This window comes from Balaenoptera borealis (genome assembly GCF_965194805.1).
Source record: "Balaenoptera borealis genome assembly, chromosome: 13".
Lineage (NCBI taxonomy): Eukaryota > Metazoa > Chordata > Mammalia > Artiodactyla > Balaenopteridae > Balaenoptera > Balaenoptera borealis.
The window spans coordinates 10959383-10981421 of NC_138870.1; the positions used below are offsets into that span (position 1 = coordinate 10959383).

The 22039-nt window shown below is 40.8% G+C and overlaps 1 protein-coding gene across 1 annotated transcript; it reads left to right on the forward strand.

Moving 5' to 3' along the window:
- Positions 1-2375: 2375 nt before the first annotated feature.
- Positions 2376-21351, forward strand: DDX47 (DEAD-box helicase 47). Its single transcript, XM_082348841.1, has 12 exons — positions 2376-2504; positions 3179-3272; positions 12493-12681; positions 12929-13000; positions 13219-13337; positions 14930-15001; positions 15127-15243; positions 15798-15944; positions 16494-16631; positions 18287-18357; positions 18937-19066; positions 20765-21351. Exons 1-12 carry the CDS (start codon positions 2418-2420, stop codon positions 20894-20896), a joined length of 1368 nt encoding a protein of 455 aa, XP_082204967.1. The 5' UTR covers positions 2376-2417; the 3' UTR covers positions 20897-21351.
- The last annotated feature ends 688 nt before the right edge of the window (positions 21352-22039 follow it).

Below are 22039 nucleotides of genomic sequence, written 5' to 3' on the forward strand. Positions count from 1 at the left end.
AAAATGCAGAGGTGGCCATGATGGGGAGCTGAACAGCGGGCCTGAGCGTCTTAGGCTGCCATGGCATGAGCACCTGTTTCCGACTGCCTGATGGAGCCAATTTCAAGGAGACCTCTTGTTTCATACAATGTGTGTCTTCTCTCCTTACCTTTAACTTGGAGTAAATCAACATAAAAAGACAAAGGGCCTATTCTGCAGCGGTGTAATCTCAAAGATGGAAACAACTTCATTCCCTAAAGAAACAACAGCGATGTCCTTCCTGATCTGCCACCCTACCCGATCACAACGCTCCGCTGAGTTGTAATTCATCCAGGTGGGGTTCCTGGGTGTCTATTTCGTGTCAGGCTGGGGGTATGGAGATCATCTCTTGCCTCTTAGATGGCCTCTCTTTTTCATTATTTCCTCTCTACATATAAAGTTAGAGTGATATTTTTAATATGTAGATCACGTCACTCACTTGCTCAAAACCTTCCAGTGGCTTCTTTCATATTTAGGATAACATCCAAACCCCATACCTTCGACTCTAGGGCCCTGCAGGGTCTGACCTGAGCCTCAGGGCCTTTGTACTTGCTGTTCCCTCAGCCTGAAATCATTGTCCTCTGGGTTCTTGAAGGAACTTTCTTCTGCTTCCCAGTGAGGTCTCAGCTCAAACATCACTACTGCAGAGAGGCCTTCCCCAATCTTGCTGTTATTCCCACAGTCCACCCCACCCAAGTTGCTCTCCATCATTTGAAAAAATTTTATTTTATTGAAGTATAGCTGTTTTACGATGTTCTGTTAATTTCTGCTGTACACCAAAGTGATTCAGTTATACACATATATACATTCTTTTTCATATTATTTTCCATCATTGTTTATCACAGGATATTGAATACAGTTCCCTGTGCTATACAGTAGGACCTTGTTTATCCATTCTATATATAATAGTTTGCATCTGCTAACCCCAAACTCCCAATCCATCCCTTCCCCAACCCCCTCCCCTTTGGCAACCATAAGTCTGTTCTCTATGTCTGTGAGCCTGTTTCTGTTTTGTAGCTAAGTTCATTTGTGTCATATTTTTTAAATATTTATTTATTTTATTTATTTATTATTTTTGGCTGCGTCAGTCTTAGTTGCGGCACTCGGGATCTTCGTTGTGGCACCGCAGGCTTCTCTCTAGTTGTGGTGTGCGGGTTTTCTCTCTCTAGTTGTGGGCTCCAGAGCACGTGGGCTCTGTAGTCTGCGGCACGTGGGCTCTCTAGTTGAGGCGCTCGGGCTCAGTAGTTGTGGCATGAGGGCTTAGTTGCCCCGCGGCACGTGGGATCTTAGTTCCCCGACCAGGGATCGAACCCACGTTCCCTGTGTTGGAAGGCGGATTCTTTACGACTGGTCCATCAGGGAAGTCCCCATTTGTGTCATATTTTAGATCCACATATAAATGATCCAAAATTTACAAACAGCTCATACAACTCAACAACAAAAAACCCAAAAAACCCAATCGAGAAATGGGCAAAAGACCTAAATAGACATTTCCCCAAAGAAGACATACAGATGGCCAACAGGCACATGTAAAATGCTCAACATCGCTAATTATTAGAGAAATGCAAATCAAATCTCTATCATTTTATTTATTTATTTATTTGTTTGTTTGTTTATTTATGGCTGTGCTGTATCTTCGTTTCTGCGCGAGGGCACTCTCCAGCTGGGGCAAGTGGGGGCCACTCTTCATCGCGGTGCGCGGGCCTCTCACCATCGCGGCCTCTCCCGTTGCGGAGCACAGGCTCCAGACACGCAGGCTCAGCAATTGTGGCTCACGGGCCTAGTTGCTCCGCGGCATGTGGGATCCTCCCAGACCAGGGCTCGAACCAGTGTCCCCTGCATTGGCAGGCAGACTCTCAACCACTGCGCCACCAGGGAAGCCCTCTATCATTTTTATATCTGTTGCATCATCACACTTTCCACAAATTGAAATGGTCTGTGATCACTTATTTATCATCTATCTTCTCCATGACGGTAGAGGTCGCTGTCCTGTTCAGTAGGCATTTAGCATAACCCTAGCATATGGTAGGCTCTCAAGATATTATTGAATAAATGAATGAAATAATATTTATAATAAATAAATAGTACTGTAATATGAACCTGTTCAAAACTCTATGGTTAGAAGCGGGGGGAACACAGCGGTTGTGAAAGGTGGGGAAAACTTTCTAAAGGGACCTAAAGGGCAGATTAGAGGTCCTGGTCATCAGGCCCTTCTGCACTTGGCTCAGCTCCACAACTCCAAACGCTTATACCCATGCCTAATTTCTTTTTTTACTGCTTTTCCGCGAAACCCCGCCAAGCCCGCAGGGGGCGCCCACAACACGCCACCCGGGAGAACGAAAACTACATTTCCCAGCATCCCGCGCGCCGCCGACCCACTTCCGGAGCCTGCAGACAGCATGGCGGCGTCCGAGGAGCGCGGTTCACCGGCTGCGGTGCCCCAGACGGCGATGGAGGAGGCGGAAACGAAAACATTTAAAGACCTGGTAAGAATGGATGACTCCGATTTCCCTTTTTTCCTGCTGCCGCCAGGCGCGGGCAGAGTCCGGTTGCCTTCGATACCGGCCGCTGGTGTGCAAAAAACAGCCGGGGCCTAGCTCAGGTTTCTCCCGGGATGTCCGAAGCTCGGGTTCCGGACGAGCTCCCTCGGCTCTGAGTTTGGGTGGTGGGAGGGCGGCCCGGGAGCCCCCATATGCCCTTTTGAACTCCACCTCGGTGTGGCAGCGTTGTGTCCGTGCAGGATGTTGTCCATGCGGCGAATCCACTTTTTGTGCATCTTGGGCCTTGGATTCAGATGAACCGGTATTGAATTCTGACCCAGTCACTGACTAGAGGCAAGTTTTCTCGGTGCCTCACTTTCCACATCTGTAAATTGGGTGTTATGATAAGTACCGCATAGAGTTGTGAAGATTAAATGAAGTAACACAGGCGGAGAACTTGGCTTTGTCCCCGGCGAGTGGAGAGTGGTTGGTAAGTCTTAGGTTCCTGTCCCAGTTCTCAGAGTTAAGGAGAAGACTGAGTAGACTCACAATAAAAACCTTTTGAATCAAAGCGTAGGGGACGCACATGTCACCAACAAGGCGACCCTAACAGTCATTTAATTATGTGGGAGGTGAGTGTGTGTTTTTCTTTGCTAAACTATGTTTTTCTGAATTCTAAGGGTGTGACAGATGTGTTATGTGAAGCTTGTGACCAGTTGGGATGGACAAAGCCAACAAAGATCCAGATTGAAGCTATTCCTTTGGCCTTACAGGGTAGGTTGAAATTAAGTATGTGGCCTGTTTCAGATTCAGCGTGAAGTTACACATATTCAGTTAAATACCACTTTTGAGAGCTATTGCTTTGCATATGTCAAGTGAAATAAAATAGGGTCCCTAAAGATAAAAAGTTTGTGGCTTATTGGTTTTTGAAACAGTAATTCTCCAGTTTTACGGAGCTTACTTTCTACGAGGGGGTTTGTTGTCTTCTCCTGTTTTTCTAGCTTTTTCTTTCTCAGTTTTTTTTGGCTCTTTTCCCTTTGCCTTGCGGCGTTAATTCTGTCTTTATCCTTTTTTCTCACTCTAAAATGTTACTAAGATGTCTCATCCAGTCCTGAAGCTTTAATACTGTCTGCATCAGTGAGTTTCAGCCAGTGCTCATTAGAATCACCTGTGGAACTTTTAAAACGCTAGCGATTTCTGGGCTCCAACCTAGACCTTCTGAATTGGAATATCCAGGCATGGGACCTAGGCATATATAGATACAAAAGTTAATAGTTCTGGGACTTCCCTGGTGGTCCAGTGGTTAAGAATCCGCCTGCCAATGCAGGGGACACGGATTTGAGCCCTGGTCCGGGAAGATCCCACATGCCATGGAGCAACCAAGCCCCTGCACCACAACTACTGAGCCTGCACTCTAGAGCCCACGTGCCACAACTACTGAAGCCTGCGCGCCTAGAGCCCGTGCTCTGCAGCAAGAGAAGCCACCGCAATGAGAAGCCTGTGCACCACAACAAAGAGTAGCCCCTGCTCGCTGCAACTAGAGAAAGCCTGCACACAGCAATGAAGACCCAGTGCAGCCAAAGTAAAAAAAAAAAAAAAAAAAAAATTCATAATAATAATAATTAATTGAAAAAAAAACTTAATAGTTTATTCTAATGTGTCTGCCCCTGGGGGAGCACACATGAGCATTGGTCAGATGCTCATGGCTCCCATGTCTATATTTCTAGCCCACACTTTTTTGCTGAGCTCCAAACAAGTATGGAAGCTCAAGTTCCCTATGTCCAGAACAGAGTCCTTATTTTTCTCACCAGAACTAATTTCCCTGTAGCCCTTATCTTAGTTTATGGCTTTTGAGTTTCCCAGGCTGGAAACCTCTGTGTCAATCACATTTTCTTCTCTTACTTTCTTTTATTTTTTTATTTTGTTGAAGTATAGTTGACTTGCAATGTTGTGTCAATTTCACTTTCTTTTTTTTTTTGGAAGTCGCATGAAGACAGAAAATGTATTCAATATATTTTTAACAATTTTGAGAATACATGAACTTTACATTTATATTCGCAAAAATGTACATGGAAAATATGATGAGAATAAGTAACAGGTCAACATTACTAACACCAGCACAAACAATAAATTGTGTACATCACACCTATGAACATTCTACATAAGAATGATTCCAAAGGTCTATAGGATGTTTATAGAAACAAAATAACACGAGAGAAGTTATTTTGTTAATAATCATATATGTGTTGATTCAAATAAATTAGAATTTCATGTTGTAATGCTTTGTCTGTAATGTTTGAATTCTCATACAACTTGAGTTTATTATCCAAAACTGCTTAGTCCTCTGGAGTCTCAGCAACAACATAGACTTTTACAGCTCGATGATTTTTCAGTCTCTAACCAGCCACGTAACATTTAATGTCAGGCCTAGTGTTACGGAAGCAGCTCTTGGAAAACCACCTAAAGAGGGCTTGAGATCCCCAGGCAGAGCCTGGTGTTTAAGGTTGAAAGGCAGTCTGTGATAAAGTAGCAAAGTTGAGCCTTTGATTTATTTCTTTAGTTTAAATTAATTAATTAGCTAATCTATTTATTCATTTATTTTGGTTGGGCATTGGGTTGTCTGCCTGACAGAGAGCATCCTTCCTCAGGAAATTCTACTCTTGCCCACTAAGGGAGAACAGAATAGTCAGGAAAGGCATGGATGACCTTTTTAATTTTTCTAATATGATACAGTATAACATATCTCCTCAAAACTCTGATTACAAAGGAAAATTCCCCACTGCAGTCTGGTGTGCCATCCCATTATTCAGTTTTAGAAGCATAAAATGAGCCTCAAGGCAAGATATCAGAGAGCTCACTTAACACATATTCTCCAACATAAAGACAAAAAAATAAATGGAAGAATGGAAGGAAGGAAGGAAGGGAGGGAGGGAGGGAGGAAGGAAGGTCTTATTGTTCCACATTGTTTTGGCTATTATCAACTTTTGTTAGATGTTTCCTTCTTTCTCTCCAAGGTGTATGAAACCTAGGAAGCTGTATGTGCCAAACATTTGTCAGGCAATGTGGTCCTAATTATATAGCTATTATTTAAACAAAATTCCAGTCACTAATGTTAACAGCAGGTTATCTGCCTATGGCTTAGAGATTTGGATCTATACTGTACTATTAACTTTTATTGCATATAAACGAAAATTTGAAATTCATAATTATTCTGTTATTTGAAATCCCATTACAGTTTACGTATCTGTATCTATACATGTGATCTCATATAATCTTTATCGTATCAGTTTTACAGTAAACAATGTGATCTTTCTCCTTCAAGCTTTATTGCCAACTTAATGGGAAATGCACTTATTTTGATGACCAAAAATTGCCCCCCAAAATTGGATGCAAATTTGTCCAGTGGAGTATCATATTCTGACTCTGTAGTTGACTCAACTTAAGGATTTTGATTTATTTTATTCCTACTTACTTCAACTTGATGTGCTTGATAGCCCATTTTTATGCCAACTATCTGCAGGAAAACAAAAAGAATAGTAAAAATCATTAATCACGGCATTTTGTTGTTCATGTTCCAAACTGAGAGCAAAAGTTATGCAAATAGAGTATCTGTCCTATTTCTCTGAATATAATCAACAGTAACAATTCTAAATGCCTGTTTAAAGAATTGTAAGAAATAATTTCAGTAAGTTTTATCTATGACTTTTTTTTTAACATCTTTATTGGAGTATAATTGCTTTACATTGTTGTGTTAGTTGCTGCTGTATAACAAAGTGAATCAACTGTACGTATACATATATCCCCATATCCCCTCCCTCTTGCGTCTCCCTCCCACCCTCCCTATCCCACCCCTCTAGGTGGTAACAAAGCATGAGCTGATCTCCCTGTGCTATGCAGCTGCTTTCCACTAGCTATCTATTTTACATTTGATAGTGTATATATGTCAATGCCACTCTCTCACTTCATCTCAGCTTACCCTTCCCCCTCCCTGTGTCCTCAAGTCCATTCTGTACGTCTGTGTCTTTATTCCTGTCCTGTCCCTAGATTCTTCAGAACCATTGTTTTTTTTTTTTAGATTCCATATATATATGTTAGTATACGGTATTTGTTTTTCTCTTTCTGACTTACTTCACTCTGTAGGACAGATTCTAGGTCCATCCATCTCACTACAAATAACTCAATTTCGTTTCTTTTTATGGCTGAGTAATATTCCATTGTATATATGTACCACATCTTCTTTAGCCATTCATCTGTGAGTGGACACTTAGATTGCTTCCATGTCCTGGCTATTGTAAATAGTGCTGCAATGAACATTGTGGTACATGACTCTTTTTGAATTATGGTTTTCTCAGGGTATATGCCCAGTAGTGGGATTGCTGGGTCATATGGTAGTTCTATTTTTAATTTTTTAAGGAACTGCTATACTGTTCTCCATAGTGGCTGTATCAGTTTACATTCCCACCAACAGTGCAGGAGGGTTCCCTTTTCTCCACACCCTCTCCAGCATTTATTGTTTGTAGAGTTTTTGATGATGGCCATTCTGACCTGTGTGAGGTGATACCTCATTGTAGTTTTGATTGGCATTTCTCTAATGATCAGTGATGTTGAGCATCTTTTCATGTTTGTTGGCAATCTGTATATCTTCTTTGGAGAAATGTCTGTTTAGGTCTTCTGCCTGTTTTTGGATTGAGTTGTGTGTTTTTTTGATATTGAGCTGCATGAGCTGCTTGTATATTTTGGAGATTAATCCTTTGTCAACTGCTTCGTTTGCAAATATTTTCTCCCATTCTGAGGGTTGTCTTTTCGTCTTTTTTATGGTTTCCTTTGCTGTGCAAAAGCTTTTAAGTTTCATTAGGTCCCATTTGTTTATTTTTGGTTTTATTTCCATTTCTCTAGGAGGTGGAGCAAAAAGGATCTTGCTGTCATAGAGTGTTCTGCCTGTGTTTTCCTGTAAGAGTTTTATAGTGTCTGGGCTTACATTTAGGTTTTTAATCCATTTTGAGTTTACTTTTGTATATGGTGTTAGGGAGTGTTCTAATTTCATTCTTTTACATGTAGCTGTCCAGTTTGCCCAGCACCACTTATTAAAGAGGCTGTCTTTTCTCCATTGTACATTCTTGCCTCCTTTATCAAAGATAAGGTAACCATATGTACGTGGGTTTATCTCTGGGCTTTCTACCCTTTTCCATTGATCTATACTTGCTTTTGTGCCAGTACCATGCTGTCTTGATTACTGTAGGTTTGTAGTATAGTCTAAAGTCTGGGAGCCTGATTCCTCCAGCTCCATTTTTCTTTCTCAAGATTGCTTTGGCTATTTGGGGTCTTCTGTGTTTCCATACAAATTGTGAATTCTTTGTTCTAGTTCTGTGAAAAATGCCAGTGGTAGTTTGATAGGGATTGCATTGAATCTGTAGATCGCTTTGGGTAATATAGTCATTTTCACAATGTTGATTCTTCCAATCCAAGAACATGGTATATCTCTCCATCTGTTTGTATCACCTTTAATTTCTTTCATCGGTATCTTATAGTTTTCTGCATACAGGTCTTTTGTCTTCTTAGGTAGGTTTATTCCTAGGTATTTTATTGTTTTGTTGCAGTGGTGAATGGGAGTGTTTCCTTAATTTCTCTTTCACACTTTTCATCATTAGTCTGTAGGAATGTAAGAGATTTCTGTGCATTAATTTTGTATCCTGCAACTTTACCAAATTCATTGATTAGCTCTAGTAGTTTTCTGGTAGCATCTTTAGGAATCTCTATGTATAGTATCGTGTCATCTGCAAACAGTGACAGTTTTACTTCTTCTTTTCTGATTTGGATTGCTTTTATTTCTTTTTCTTCTCTGATTGCTCTGGCTAAAACTCCCAAAACTATGTTGAATAATAGTGGTGAGAGTGGGTAACCTTGTCTTGTTCTGATGTTAGTGGAAATGGTTTCAGTTTTTCACCACTGAGAATGATGTTTGCTGTGGGTTTGTCATATATGGCCTTTATTAAAGGGTAAGGTCCCTCTATGCTTACTTTCTGGAGAGTTTTTATCATAAATGGGTGTTGAATTTTGTCAGAAGCTTTTTCTGCATCTATTGAGATTATCATATGGTTTTTATTCTTCAATTTGTTAATATGGTGTATCACATTGATTGATTTGTGTATATTGAAGAATCCTTGCATTCCTGGGATAAACCCCACTTGATCATGGTGTATGATCCTTTCATTGTGTTGCTGGATTCTGTTTGCTAGTATTTTGTTGAGGATTTTTGCATCTATGTTCATCAGTGATATTGGCCTGTAGTTTTCTTTTTTTGTAACATCTTTGTCTGGTTTTGGTATCAGGGTGATGGTGGCCTCGTAGAATGAGTTTGGGAGTGTTTCTCCCTCTGCAATATTTTGGAAGAGTTTGAGAAGGATAGGTGTTAGCTCTTCTCTAAATGTTTGATAGAATTTACCTGTGAATCTATCTGGTCCTGGGCTTTTGTTTGTTGGAAGATTTCTAATCACAGTTTCAATTTCAGTGCTTGTGATTGGCCTGTTTATATTTTCTCTTTCTTCCTGGTTCTGTCTCAGAAGGTTGTGCTTTTCTAAGAATTTGTCCATTTCTTCCAGGTTGTCCATTTTATTGGCATATAGTTGCCATTCAGCCGGTCTATGTCTTTTTGGTTGGAGCATTTAATCCGTTTACATTTAAGGTGATTATCAGTATGTATATTCCTATTACCATTTTCTTAATTGTTTTGGGTTTGTTATTGTAGGTCTTTTCCTTCTCTTGTGTTTCCTGCCTAGAGAAGTTCCTTTAGCATTTGCTGTAAAGCTGGTTTCTTGGTGCTCAGTTCTCTTAACTTTTGCTTGAATATAAAGCTTTTGATTTCTCCATCGAATCTGAATGAGATCCTTGCTGGGTAGAGTAACGTTGGTTGTAGGTTTTTCCCTTTCATCTCTTTAAATATGTCCTGCCACTCCCTTCTGGCTTGCAGAGTTTCTGCTGAAAGATCAGCTGTTAACCTTATGGGGATTCCCTTGTATGTTATTTGTTGCTTTTCCCTTGCTGCTTTTAATATTTTTTCTTTGTGTTTAATTTTTGATAGTTTGATTAATATGTGTCTTGGTGAATTTCTCCTTGGATATATCCTGTATGGGACTCTCTGCTTCCTGGAGTTGATTGACTATTTCCTTTCCCATATTCGGGAAGTTTTCAACTATAATCTCTTCAAATATTTTCTCAGTCCTTTCCTTTTTCTCTTCTTCTACTGAGACCCCTATTATTTGAATGTTGGTGCGTTTAATGTTTTCCCAGAAGTCTCTGAGACTGTCCTCAATTCTTTTCTTTCTTTATTCTGCTCTGAGGTAGTTATTTCCACTATTTTATCTTCCAGGTCACTTATCCGTTCTTCTGCCTCAGTTATTCTGCTATTGATTCCTTCTAGAGAATTTTTAATTTCATTTATTGTGTTGTTCATCATTGTTTGTTTTCTCTTTAGTTCTTCTACATCTTTGTTAAACGTTTCTTATATTTTCTCCATTCTATTTCCAAGATTTTGGATCATTGTTACTATCATTACTCAGAATTCTTTTTTTAAAAAAATTAATTAATTAATTTATTTATTTTTGGCTGTGTTGGGTCTTCGTTTCTGTACGAGGGCTTTCTCTAGTTGCGGCGAGCGGGGGCCACTCTTGATCGCGGTGTGCGGGCCTCTCACTGTCGCGGCCTCTCTTGTTGTGGAGCACAGGCTCCAGACGCGCAGGCTCAGTAGTTGTGGCTCATGGGCCTAGTTGCTCCGCGGCATGTAGGATCTTCCCAGACCAGGGCTCGAACCCGTGTCCGCTGCATTGGCAGGCAGATTCTTAACCACTGCGCCACCAGGGAAGCCCTACTCAGAATTCTTTTTCAGGTAGACTGCCTATTTCCTCTTCATGTGTTTGGTCTGGTGGGTTTTTACTTTGCTCCTTCATCTGCTGTGTGTTTCTCTGTCTTCTCATTTTGCTTAACTTACTGTGTTTGGGGTCTCCTTCTCGCAGGCTGTACGTTTGTAGTTCCCGTTGTTTTTGGTGTCTAACCCCAGTGGGTGAGGTTGGTTCAATGTGTTGTGTAGGCTTCCTGGTGGAGGGGACTGGTGCCTGTGTTCTGGTGGAGGAGGCTGGATCTTGTCTTTCTGGTGGGCAGGTCCACGTCCGGTGGTGTGTTTTGGGGTGTCTGTGAACTTATTATGATTTTACGCAGCCGCTCTGCTAATGGATGGGGCTGTGTTCCTCTCTTGCTAGTTGTTTGGCATAGGGTGTCCAGCACTGTAGCTTGCTGGTCGTTGAGTGGAGCTGCGTCTTAGCGTTGAGACGGAGTCTCTAGGAGAGCTCTCACCGATCAATTTTACGTGGAGCTGGGAGGTCTCTGGTGTTCCAGTGTCCTGAACTCGGCTCTCCCACCTCAAAGGCTCAGGCCTGACACCCGGCCGGAGCACCAAGACCCTGTTAGCCACATGGCTCAACTTGGTACGAGGGATGCTTGCCAGTGAATTAAGGTGCGGAAAAGACACAAGGCATAAATACCAAAAGTGTTGCCTGCGGTGCCAACTCTCTGGTTCCACGGACCTCTTTCCTTACTTTGTAATTCTCACTTTGGCTGGCCTCCATTCAGGCCACCGTCATAGCTCTCCTGGTACCCTAACTGAGCTCTCATTTTCCTGTGTGTTCCCCATTCTGCCCTTTAGTTCACTTTAAGTTGTAGGGAAGAGAGTCATATTCAGGTTACCTCAGGGAAAGGGGGTTATTGCAGGGCTATTCTCGAGGTGAGGAAGCCTCAGCAGTCAACTGTGGAAGTCATTACTCGACAGGAAGGCTTCCCACTGGGTGCTGTCCTAGTGCTCAGCTACTCTGGGGGCTGCAACCAGCGTAGAGGCGGTGGTCTTGGCTTGGAAATTAATTGCCAAATCTTCTCAGTTATGGCTTGATTGGTGATAACAAACCATGGGGACCCATTCTTAAGGAATTACTTCTGGCATTCTTCCCTCAGAAGGATCAGTGTAAATGGCTGTACTGTTAAGCTCCTTGGGTCCTTCTTATGCCATCAGGCCTGGGGTTTATCTTCTTAACGAATAACATTGGTCATGATATTCCCTGCTTAAAATCCTTCAGTTCCTCTCTCTTATAGGAGGATGTCAAAACTCCTTAGCATGGCTGTGGGTTTCCTTATTCCTCTCCCTTTCCCCCCTTGACTTTTGTGTTCTGGCCACGTTGTACTTCTCACTCTCTGAACTCATGCTGTATTCTTTTTTTTTTTTTAATTAATTTATTTAATTTATTTATTTTTGGCTGCATTGGGTCTTCATTGCTGTGCACGGGCTTTCTCTAGTTGTGGAGAGCGGGGGCTACTCTTTGTTGCAGTGCGCAGGCTTCACGTTGCGGTGGCTTCTCTTGTTGTGGAGCATGGGCTCTAGAGTGCAGGCTCAGTAGTTGTGGCACACAGGCTCAGTAGTTGTGGCTCACGGGCTCTAGAGCGTATGCTCAGTAGTTGTGGTGCACGGACTTAGTTGCTCTATGGCATTTGGGATCTTCCTGGACCAGGGCTCGAACCCGTGTCCCCTGCACTGGCAGGCGGATTCTTAACCACTGCGCCACCAGGGAAGCCCCATGCTGTGTTCTTTAAAGCGTCTTTCCTCATACGGGACTGCCCTTCCTTTCCTTCTTTGCTTACTTCCAGATTTAATTTACTCATCACCTCTGTTAACCTTTCCTGACTCCTCCTGGCAGTAGGTTGCTCATTCCTTTTTGTTCTCACTGTATCCTGTAGGGACCTATCATATTAGAACATATTTGTGTATTTCACCCTTGGATTTTGAGCTAATTTAGGACAGAGACCGTGTCTTCTGTCTCATCAACCTCCCCCTCCCCTGAATTCATCAAATATTTATTCATGGTTTACTTTGTGCCAGCAGTGGGTCCTTGTGGAATAATGTGGAAATGGTGCAGAGAGCATTTCTTTGCTATTAGGTGTTTTCTTTGTCTTCTAGGTCGTGATATTATTGGGCTGGCGGAAACCGGCTCTGGGAAGACAGGGGCCTTTGCTCTGCCCATTCTGAATGTGCTGCTAGAGACGCCCCAGCGTTTGTTTGCCTTAGTTCTCACCCCAACTCGGGAGCTAGCCTTTCAGATCTCAGAGCAGTTTGAAGCCCTGGGGTCTTCTATTGGGGTGCAATGTGGTAAGTGTCGAGAGGAAAGGAATCTTTAGAATTTCTTCACAGGTTGAGAATGAGTGTGAAAGGAGAATGGAAGGAAGTGTCGTTAACATAAGTTCATTGACCTAAAGAGCTGATTTGGTATTTTAGCTTCGGGGAAAGTTGTAATTGTAAGGGAAGAAAAATGAAAGTAGAAATGTGTCATTGGCTTTACAGTGAACTATGGAAAAAAATTAAGGATCTCTTTTGAATATTCTTTTTCTTTCTGAAGCTGTGATTGTAGGTGGAATTGATTCAATGTCTCAATCTCTGGCCCTGGCCAAAAAACCACATATAATAATAGGTGAGTAATGACAGTGGTAAAAGACACTGGTGATGATGAATTGGAGAAAATCTACTGATACTGAGTGTAACTTCTTTGTGTGGAAAGAGTTCAAAGAATGGATTTAATTTTTTGTTTAATTTTTTTTAGTTTCTGAAATTCTGTTTGGGAGGGGGTGGTCACTTTCTTTCTGTCCTTTTTCTTAAACATTGCCCTCTCTCCTCAACTCTTCTTGTTAGCAACTCCTGGTCGACTGATTGACCACTTGGAAAATACAAAAGGTTTCAACTTAAGAGCTCTCAAGTACTTGGTCATGGATGAAGCAGACCGAATATTGAATATGGATTTTGAGACAGAGGTGAGCTCTCAACATCTTTCCTCTTCCTAGGGCATCTCAAAATCTGTTCAAAATCTGGTTCATTACATACCTGCTTTTGTGGAGCACTTACCACGGTTGGTTAATTTAACATCTCTGCTGCTTTTTTCATTCTTGATGCTCTTTACCCTGTCAGTGCCTCAGCATCCTCTTTATTTTTAATTTTTTTTCTTTTTTATTGAAGGATAGTTGATTTATAATATTATATTATTTTTAGGTGTGCAACATAGTGATTCAATATTTCTATAGATTATACTCCATTTAAAATTATTACAAAATAATGACTATATTTCCCTGTGCTGTACAATATATCCTTGTTGCTTTTAAGTTAAATTAAATTAAATTAATTAACTTTTTACTGAAGTATAGTTAATTTACAATGTTGTGTTTCTGGTGTACAGCAAAGTGATTCAGTTATACATACATATATAAATATGTGTATATATACATATATATATGTGTGTGTGTGTGTGTGTGTGTGTGTGTGTATACATATACCTACACAAACTCCTAATTTATCCTTCCCTCTTTTCCCCTTTGGTAACCATAAGTTTGTTTTCTATGTCTGTGAATGTGTTTCTGTTTTGTAAATAAGTCCATTTGTATCATATTTTAGATTCTACATATAAGTGATATTATATGATATTTGTCTTTGTCTGACTTCACTTAGTATGATAATCTCTAGGTCCATCCATGTTGCTGCAAATGGCATTATTTCATTCTTTTTTATGGCTGAGTAGTATTCCATTCTGTATATATACCACATCTTCTTTATCCATTCATCTGTCGATGGACATTTAGGTTGCTTCCATCTCTTGGATATTGTAAATAGTCTCAGCATCCTCTTTCGAATATAGTTTGACTTGGGGGGCGAGGGATAAATTAGGAATATGGGATTAATATACACACACTACTATATATAAAATAGATAAACAACAAGGACTTACTGTATAGCACAGGGAACTATATTCAATATCTTGTAATAACCTATAATGGAAAAGAATCTGAAAAAGTGTAAATATGTATTTATGTGTAACTGAATCACTTTGCTGTACACCTGAAACATTGTAAATCAACTATACTTCAATTAAAAAAGATAGTTGGGCAAAAAACATGTATGTGTATATATATATATATATACATACATACATACATACATACATACATACATATATACATATAGGCTGACTTTGATTTCAGAGATGAGAAATACCAAAACCAGATTTTCTTTTCCATTTCATTTGATTTCAACCTCTTCCATCTTTTCTTTGATGACCCATTCTTCATAGCTTATTTAGTTGATTAATGCTTATTCTTTACTTTTCTCTTAGATTAGCTCTACTCTGCTGATTTAAACTGTTCTTTTCTCTGACTGGCATTATTTTTGATAGCATCTGGTATGGTATCAAATAGTAAATATTCAGTCAATTTTAGCTGAACTGAATCAAAGTTTTGAGTCCCCAAATCCCACAGTGATGTATTTAGTTTGTTATCTCCTTCTCTCCTTCACAAGCAGCATTTGCAGGTGTCCAGTCTAAATGTTATGTTGGTATCCTTTGCTCTTTCTGCCTTAGGTTGACAAGATCCTGAAAGTGATTCCCCGAGATCGGAAAACATTTCTCTTCTCTGCTACGATGACCAAGAAGGTGAACTTTTCTAGGACTTCTCTTTTCTTTTTTATAAGAATTGATAAATAGAAACAGTCACAGTAATGATAATAAAAATAGAGTATTTAGAAATCAGTGTACTATTCTAGGTTTTCTTTCTTCAGGTGCAAAAACTTCAGCGAGCAGCACTGAAGAATCCTGTGAAATGTGCCGTTTCCTCTAAATACCAGACGGTTGAGAAGTTACAGCAATATTATCTTTTTATTCCTTCTAAGTTCAAGGTAAAGTGTTTGCTTTGATCATTCCTGCCACTCCCTCTCCTTCTTCACCAAGGCATCTGAAAATGTGTCAACTCTTGATTCGCTAAGAGCTGTGCTACAGATTGGAGTCCTTTCTGTTTGTTTTAGAGCTCATGCCGTGCTTATATTTATCAGTGATAAAGTCCAACATTCCGGGAATTCACAACATATTAAACCACAGTAATGAAGTCATGATATAATCCCTTCCGAACCCCATCCTTGAGGTAGTTTTTCTTTTGCCTGCTTATTATGTGGCTTTTTTATGGGCAAGGGACCCTAGTTTTGTGCTTTGGTGTCAGGGCTTTGCGTGCTTGCTGAGTACAGCTCTCCTTGTGCTTGGCTTCAGGCTGTGTGTGAAACTCATGGTTCACAGAGATGATAATGATAGTGCCGGTTAAGGAGTGCAAAGCTGGCAGCTGGGGGTCTGGATAACTGAGAAGTAGCTATGGGCTTAGTCTTTTACATAATTTATATGCCCAGGACGCCAACCTTCTTCCAGGTTCAGTTACATATATTGTTTTGGCTTTGTGACTTAGGATACCTACCTGGTTTATATTCTAAATGAATTGGCTGGAAACTCCTTTATGATATTCTGCAGCACCTGTAACAATACTCAGAGGACAGCTTTGCTACTCCGAAATCTTGGATTCACTGCCATTCCCCTCAATGGACAGATGAGTCAGGTAACTATTCTTTGGAATCATTAGTGGTGAACTGGGGGCATGAGAAAGCTAAACCTTGTAGCAGGAGATTTCTGCAATAGCAACACATGACATTAATGCATCTTCCCATAGTTGTCCTGATTTTATGGGCATTAAAGTGTTGCTTTGGATGCTACTTCCTCCTTTCAGGATAGCAAGAAGCTCAAATTAGAATATTCCACAGGTAGTTGTCTGGGATGGAAGCTATTGAGTTGATTTATTCAGCCTTCATGGTAATAGTGACTCTCTCGTCTCTGAAGACTTTCAATAAATTATTTCCCAATTATCTTTCTATCATGTTTAACAAACTCTGTTTCATGTTAGTATTTTCTAGCTTTAGTCTTAAATATCTTTTTATTGCTTCCATGTTTCCTTTTGACCTGTGAAGCCTAGTTCAGACTAAGGGGGAAACATCCTTTTAAAAATTTCTCTCTTGGTTCTTGTATTTATTTAGTGTGTCTAGTTTGTGTGTCTTGGATTCCACGTTTTTCAAGATTAAATTCTTTCCATTTCTTCTTTTCATCGTCTCAGAGCAAGCGCCTAGGATCCCTTAATAAATTTAAGGCAAAGGCTCGTTCCATTCTTTTAGCAACTGATGTTGCCAGCCGTGGTTTGGACATACCTCATGTGGATGTAGTTGTTAACTTTGACATTCCTACCCATTCCAAGGTGAGTCCTGTTGCTGACCTGACTTTCTAGCCCCAAAGTGTTCTTCTTTTCTCTTTTCTTTTCTTTTCCCCTTCCCTTCCCTTCCTTTCCTTTCCTTTCCTGTCCTTTCTTTCCCTTCCTCCTTCCCTCCCTCCCTCCCTTCCTTCCTCTTACTCTCTTTCTCCCCCACCTCCTTCTCTCTCCTTTTCTTTTCAAATTGAGATGTAATTGACATATTAGTTTCAGGTGTAAAATGTAATGATTTAATATTCGTATATATTGCAAAATTGTCATAGTAAGTCTAGTTAACATCTGTCACCATTCATAATTACGTATTTTTCTTATGATGAGAATTTCAAAGATATTTTCCCTTAGCAACTTTCAAATATGCAGTACAGTATTATTAACTCTAGTCAGCATGTTGTACATTACATCCCCATGACTTATTTATTTTATAACTGAAATTTGTACCTTTTGCCCCCTTTCACCCATTTCACACACACCCATCCCTGCCTCTGGCAACCACCAAATCTGTTCTCTGTATCTGTGAGCTCAATTTTTTTTGTTTTTGTTTTTGTTTTAGATTCCACATATAAGTGAGATCTAGTATTTGTCTCTAACTTATTTCACTTAGCTGAATACCCTCAAGGTCTATCCATGTTGTCACAGATGGGAAGATGTCATTCTTTTTTATGGCTGAATAACATTCCATTGTATACAAAGTGTATTTCTTAATGGAATGTTTTCTGTCTTTCCTTAGTTACAGTATTGGAGTTTTTTTTGGTGTGTGTGTGTCCTTGATTAGTTAAGTATCAAAAATAGGGAAAGCTCTTGATCTTTTCATTCTCCTCATCTTGCACATGCCTGTGGATGTGATATTAATGAATGTGAATGAAGGAGCCCAGGAGAGGGGTTAGATGCTCACTGTCGGAGGCGCAGACGGATCACGTGCTCACCTCTGTCGGTCCAGCTGATGAGAAATGGCAGCTTGTGGTCCTCAGTGTATCCCAGGGTTTCCAGCCTCGGCACTGTTAACATCTTGGTCTGGGACTTCTTTGTTGCGGGGCTGTCCTTTGCATTGTAGGATGCTTAGCAGAATTCCTGGCTTCTACTCACAGGTGACATTGTGACAACCAGATATGTTTCCAGACATTTCCAAATGCCCCCTGGGGAGGATGAAACTGACCCCAGTTGAGAACAACTAGTGTGTGTCAACTTCGTATTAAACTGCTGTAGACAGGGTGCTGTCTCATAGGATTTTCACAGTAACTCTGTGTGAGTTTGGACATGTATTTGTGTCTCTGTTTTATAGATACAAACCAGGGTTCAGAGAAGTTCTGGACTTGTAGACAGTTGTGTCGCTGGTCGGTGGGAGAAGCAGATCTGTGACCCAGGTCTGCCTCTAGATCTAGTGCCATTTTCCTCTGCCTGTGCTATGTCCATGGAGATTTGCTTTGTAGATTTGTCTTTCTATAAAAGAAAGGAAAAAGGGGGTCAGTTTTGTGCTCTGAGGAGAATAACAAAAGTGAAGTAGATTTATCTCAACAGATTGCGAGTTCATCTCTCCACGTTCTAACACAAATCTGTTTTCTTTCAAAGGTTTGCAGGAAGAATTTACATACAGTTTTTAATTTATATTCCAGCTAACTCAAAGTTACTTACCGTTTTCATTTCAGGATTACATCCATCGAGTAGGTCGAACAGCTCGAGCAGGGCGCTCTGGAAAGTCTATTACCTTTGTCACACAGTAAGTGACCCGACTTTGGGGCAGAGCAATGTAGAGAAAAGAGCAGAACTGTGGGGCAGACAGACTTGGAACCTGACTTCACCACTTACTGTAACAGTCACTTAACCTCCCTCATCCCGCCTTCATTGTTTGTAAAATAGAAATAATAATACCGACCTAGCAGGGTTTTAATGAAGACTGGAGATGTATATGTAAAGAGCATATACTGTAGTACATGTGTGTAGTATAGTACTTGGCATATAGAGGCACACACACACAAAAAACCGTGTTATTTCTTTTAAATGCCGGAGCCATAGAACAGTGACCGTTCCCTCAACTCACAGTATTACAATAACTATTTCTGATTTTGTTTTCAAAGGAACAAATTGTTATGTACCCAGGGCTTTTCTGGGAGTAAGGGATATGTTGGGTGGTTTTCTGCTGGGCTGTGCACAGAAGATTGCATTTAGTTAGTGTTCTGAAAAGGAATAGTAGGTTTGATATTGTTGAAAACTGTGGTGCCTGTTGCATCATAGTTTTGGAACGGACAGACATGTGCACTGTCAGCCAGCCAGAGCCATGGCAATTTTCCTTTTTCAGATACGACGTGGAACTCTTCCAGCGCATAGAACACTTAATTGGGAAGAAATTGCCTGTCTTTCCAACCCAGGATGACGAGGTTATGATGCTGACAGAACGTGTGACTGAGGCCCAAAGATTTGCCCGAATGGTATGCAACGCATTTTCTCGCCAGCAAATGAAATTAACTTACATGCAAGACACTTTATTGTGTTAATCCTCAACTTGGAATATTTTATTCCAAATTTAAGATGAGCATACTCAGATGTTGGTAATTTGCTTTCGACTGTACAACTAAATGGTCGAATCAGGGTTTGGACTCAGTCTGACCACAGTGACCACATTCCCAGCCACTGTTCATGTTTCATATGAGGCAAAAAAAAAAAAAAACCTTTGGCCTTGAGATCAGGAGGTGCAGCTGAGAACTGTGAGCTTGGACAAGGTGTCTGACCTCTCAGAATCAGTTCCTCATTTGTAGATTGGGAATAATTGTTACCTTGAATACAGGGTTTTATGAGCATCAGTCAAGCTGGTGTAAACAGTGTGGTTACCGATAGTAGGGGTAGGAGTGGCGATGAGAAGGTCTAAAGGAGCAGCCTTCCAGGTGCCGTCTGCTGCCTGGAGTGCTGGTCTGAGGGGTGAAGAAACTTCGCCCATGGGCTGCTTTCTGAGTAGCTGAGGTGTGGACTTGTTTTTGTTTTTCTGCCCACATGGAATTCTTTGTTTGGTATTTTTGCTTATAAAAATATTACATGTGCGTTGGGAAGCATTTTTAGAAAATACACAAAGGATTAAAATAGTAAGTGAAACACATAAGCCACCCCCCACAGAAAACCACTGATAACAGTTGGCTATTTTTCTTTCTTTAGCCATACTTAGACTTTATCTAATTGTATATGACTTTATCTAAAGGTATATCATTTTTCTCTTTGAACTAGCAGAGATTCATGTGATCACTTCTTTTTTTTTTTTCTTCACATTTTAAACTTTATTCAAAAAGTGTCATCTAGGCTGTGTCTTAGCCCTGAATCGGTTCAGTTACCAGACTTTCCTAAACACCAGTGGCAGGAGTAAGCTCTTGGAGTTGTTGCAAGGTCCTTAACTGCCTTCTGACTCGTCAAGGGAAACCAAATTGGGTCTTCTAGACTTTGCATTAGGTATATTTTATTACTTTACAATGTTTTGAAAGTTGGTAATCTGAGGAGAGAGAATTCAGTTTTTTAAAAATAGCACTGCTTGCAAGTTTAGAAACTGATATCTTAGACACTAGCATCTTAGAATTCTCATGGGATCATTTCTTAATGGCTACAGAGAATTCTGTCATGGAATATATGACGTGATTTACATTGATGTGTGTTAATGCTTTTCCCAGTTTTTTGTATTTTAACTAGAACTCTGTTGAACATCCTGATATGTACAGCTTTGCACACTTGTCTTGTTTCCTTAGAATAAATTCCTAGAAGTAGAATCAATTGTTGGGTGGAGGAGAATACACAGTTAAAATTTGAATTCATACATAATGTCAAACTGCCCCCCTAGAAAAGCTAAAGCACTTTGACACGATGAGCGACAGTGTATGTGACTGTCCCCACGCCCTGACCAGGTCTAGGTATTACCATTCTCTTAGATCTTTGCCAGAATAATAATAATAGCTTATTGTTTTAATCTTCCTGTCTTTGATTACTAAATAGATTAACATTTTTGTATCTTGGGATTTGGGCCTTATTCCTTTGCTAATGGGAGATGTTAGGGAGTTACTTAGTGTTTGATTTTAAGGAGCAGAGACCAGGATGTGTCACTTTCAGTGACAGTCATTCATTTTCAGTCCCATCCTTCCTGTTTCTTGCAGGAGTTAAGGGAGCATGGAGAGAAGAAGAAGCGCTCGTGGGAGGTTGCTGGGGACAATGACGATACGGAGGGTGCGATCGGTGTCAGGAACAAGGTGGCTGGAGGAAAAATGAAGAAACGGAAGGGCCGTTAATCTCTTTTATAAAGACTTGATTTCTGCTTTCTGTTCTGTAAAGAGGATTGAAGGAGAGAATGAGACCTCTCCCTCCAGAGCTCTGCAGGCCGAAATCCATCAGAATCGTGTCCAGGGTCTGCCCAGCCCACTCGGTGCTCATCCCCCTTGCCGTGTGTTAGAACATCGTTGCCTGCAGAATATTTTCGAAGTGCTGAGGTCAAGACTCAGACTATTCTTCAGCTTTGGTTCCTTGCTCCTGACACTAGTAAGATGTGCTCTCCTATCCCTTCACACAGACCTGTGCTTTTTTCAGCTGCAAGTCGAGGATTGGGCTCATGAAGCCCTTGACCTGTAATTGTAAAGGAAAGGAGCTTCTAGATCTAAAAACAGTGATACTTCTGCAGTCTCAGCTTGTGTTTCATGAGACCAAATGGGAAATAATAAATTTAAATATTATTTCTTAAAAATTCAAACTCCTTGAGGACCTTTTTGGGTTACAGACTTTATAGATTTAGTAAGATCTTCCTCATAGGTAAGAAAGTGACAGTGGCGATTCCATGGCAAATTCATTGGTTGTCCTTAATTTGAGGTAAACATTATTTATGACTTTAAAAAAATCAACAAAGAAACGAGGATGGATGGCTTTGAAAGGGAAGTCCTGTTTGAAAGGAGGTTGCGTTTTTCTTGGGGACGGAGCAGAGTCTCTTAGATCCCTGAATAGATTCACATCCCTGGCTTCTTGGATTAAAATCCTCTGTCGGGGGGGGCTTCCCTGGTGGCACAGTGGTTAAGAATCCGCCTGCCAATGCAGGGGACACGGGTTCGAGCCCTGGTCCGGGAAGATCCCACGTGCCGTGGAGCAACTAAGCCCGTGCACCACAACTACTGAGCCTGTGCTCTAGAGCCCGCGAGCCACAACTACTGAAGCCCGCGCGCCTAGAACCCGTGCTCCGCAGCAAGAGAAGCCACGTCAATGAGAAGCGCGCGCACTGCAATGAAGAGTAGCCCCTGCTCGCCACAACTAGAGAAAGCCCGTGCGCAGCAACGAAGACCCAACGCAGACAAAAATAAATAAATAAAAAAAAAAAATTCTCTGTGGGAGTCAGGTGTGCATGTTGATTGCAGGAAGATCTTTATAAATGTAGGGGGTGGGGTGCCTAC

Coding starts and splice junctions, on each gene's coding strand:
- DDX47 (XM_082348841.1), top strand. CDS start 2,418: ATGGCGGCGTCCGAGGAGCGCGGTTCACCGGCTGCGGTGCCCCAGACG. Junction 15,244..15,797: donor TTATTCCTTCTAAGTTCAAG/GTAAAGTGTTTG, acceptor TTTGTGACTTAG/GATACCTACCTGGTTTATAT. Junction 16,632..18,286: donor ACATTCCTACCCATTCCAAG/GTGAGTCCTGTT, acceptor TTTTCATTTCAG/GATTACATCCATCGAGTAGG.